Below are 1,338 nucleotides of genomic sequence, written 5' to 3' on the forward strand. Positions count from 1 at the left end.
CCTGGCTATTTTTTTTTTTTTTGGTTGCAGCCATCATTGTTGTTTGGTGGCCCGGGCTGGATTTGAACCCGCCACCTTGGGTGTACGTGGCTGGCACCTTAGCCACTTGAGCCACAGGCGCCGAGCCTTATGGACCTTTTTAAAGAAGCTATTCCTACATAACAGGAGTCAGAAGGTCATATTCTTAGGACAGCAATCTGGGGCTTATGGTTAAGCACTCTACCTTGGAGCTGCTAGTAAAGCATAAGTCTAAAACTTGTTTCCAGAGTTAAAGGGCATTTCTAGCCAAGGAAGTTAAAAGCTCATCAAAAATTTTAGAGTGGCAATTTGAGAACAAGGAGATTTGGGGGCAGAGGCCCTTTAGGTTGTTCATATTTACAACTGGCATTAGTACTATATGGACAAATGAAGTCCTGGGCCAAATTTGGGGTGGCTTGCAGAGCTCTAATTTGTGGCCATTTACACTTTGGGGTCTCACCTTTCTACATTCTGCCTCTCTTCATAGTTCCAGTTTCAGCTTCATTTTTCAAAAATCTACAGTTTTCCAATAACTCTTCCCTGATGCTGCCATCCCACAAAAGGGCTCCTTTCTCTGGGCAGAGGAGTTGGACTCTGCAGTTAGTGTGTATCTTCTAGTACAGGGTGCTAGAAATTGCCACACCAAGGTACCTGGACCCAGTAACCTTTTCAAATTTGTGTTCCTGTCTCCAACTCCAGAGCATGATGACCGTGTTAGTTTCCCTCAAAGAAGGAAAAAAGGCTGGGGTCCTTTCCGGTGGAAATATGGTGAGGGGAACCGTCGATCTGGAAGAGGTGGTTCCAGTATTCGGTCTTCCCGCCTTGAGGAAGATGATGGAGATGTAGCAATGAGTGATGCCCAGGATGGTCCACGAGTACGGTAGTAAGTAACTAATTAGTCTAGTTTAAATTTGGTGACTCCCTGGATTATATGGCCCTTTTAACTGTCTGTGTCATTTTTCTTCCCACCTGTGAGAGTAAGAAATGCCAGGACAGGTGGGCACAGTGGCGCATAATTATAATCCTAGCACTCTGGGAGGCTGAGGAGTGGATTTGTGTGAGCTCAAGAGTTCCAGATAAGCCTGAGCAAGAGCAAGACTGCATCTCTACTAAAAATAGAAAAAGTAGCCAGGAGTCATGGTGGGCGCCTGTAGTCCTAGCTGCTCAGGAGGCTGAGGCAAGAGGATCACTTGAGCCCAGGAGTTTGAGATTGCTGTGAGCTATGATGCATGGCACTCTATCCAGGGTGAGACTCTGTTTGGAAAGCCAAACGCTAGGATGAGCTTAATGGTTTAATATTCTTTTTTTTTTTTTTTTTTT

The 1,338-nt window shown here is 45.3% G+C and overlaps 1 protein-coding gene across 1 annotated transcript in view; it reads left to right on the top strand.

Annotated features, from left to right (window-relative positions):
- NXF1 (nuclear RNA export factor 1) overlaps positions 1 to 1,338 on the top strand; it is an 18,290-nt gene that overhangs the window by 1,763 nt on the left and 15,189 nt on the right. The window contains exon 2 of the mRNA XM_003798706.3: positions 718 to 901. Coding sequence (XP_003798754.1) covers positions 718 to 901 — 184 coding nt within the window. The remainder of the gene's footprint in view (positions 1 to 717; positions 902 to 1,338) is intronic.

The sequence above is a fragment of the Otolemur garnettii genome, unplaced genomic scaffold (genome assembly GCF_000181295.1).
Source record: "Otolemur garnettii isolate 467f Iridium unplaced genomic scaffold, OtoGar3 scaffold00140, whole genome shotgun sequence".
NCBI classification, from domain to species: Eukaryota; Metazoa; Chordata; class Mammalia; order Primates; family Galagidae; genus Otolemur; species Otolemur garnettii.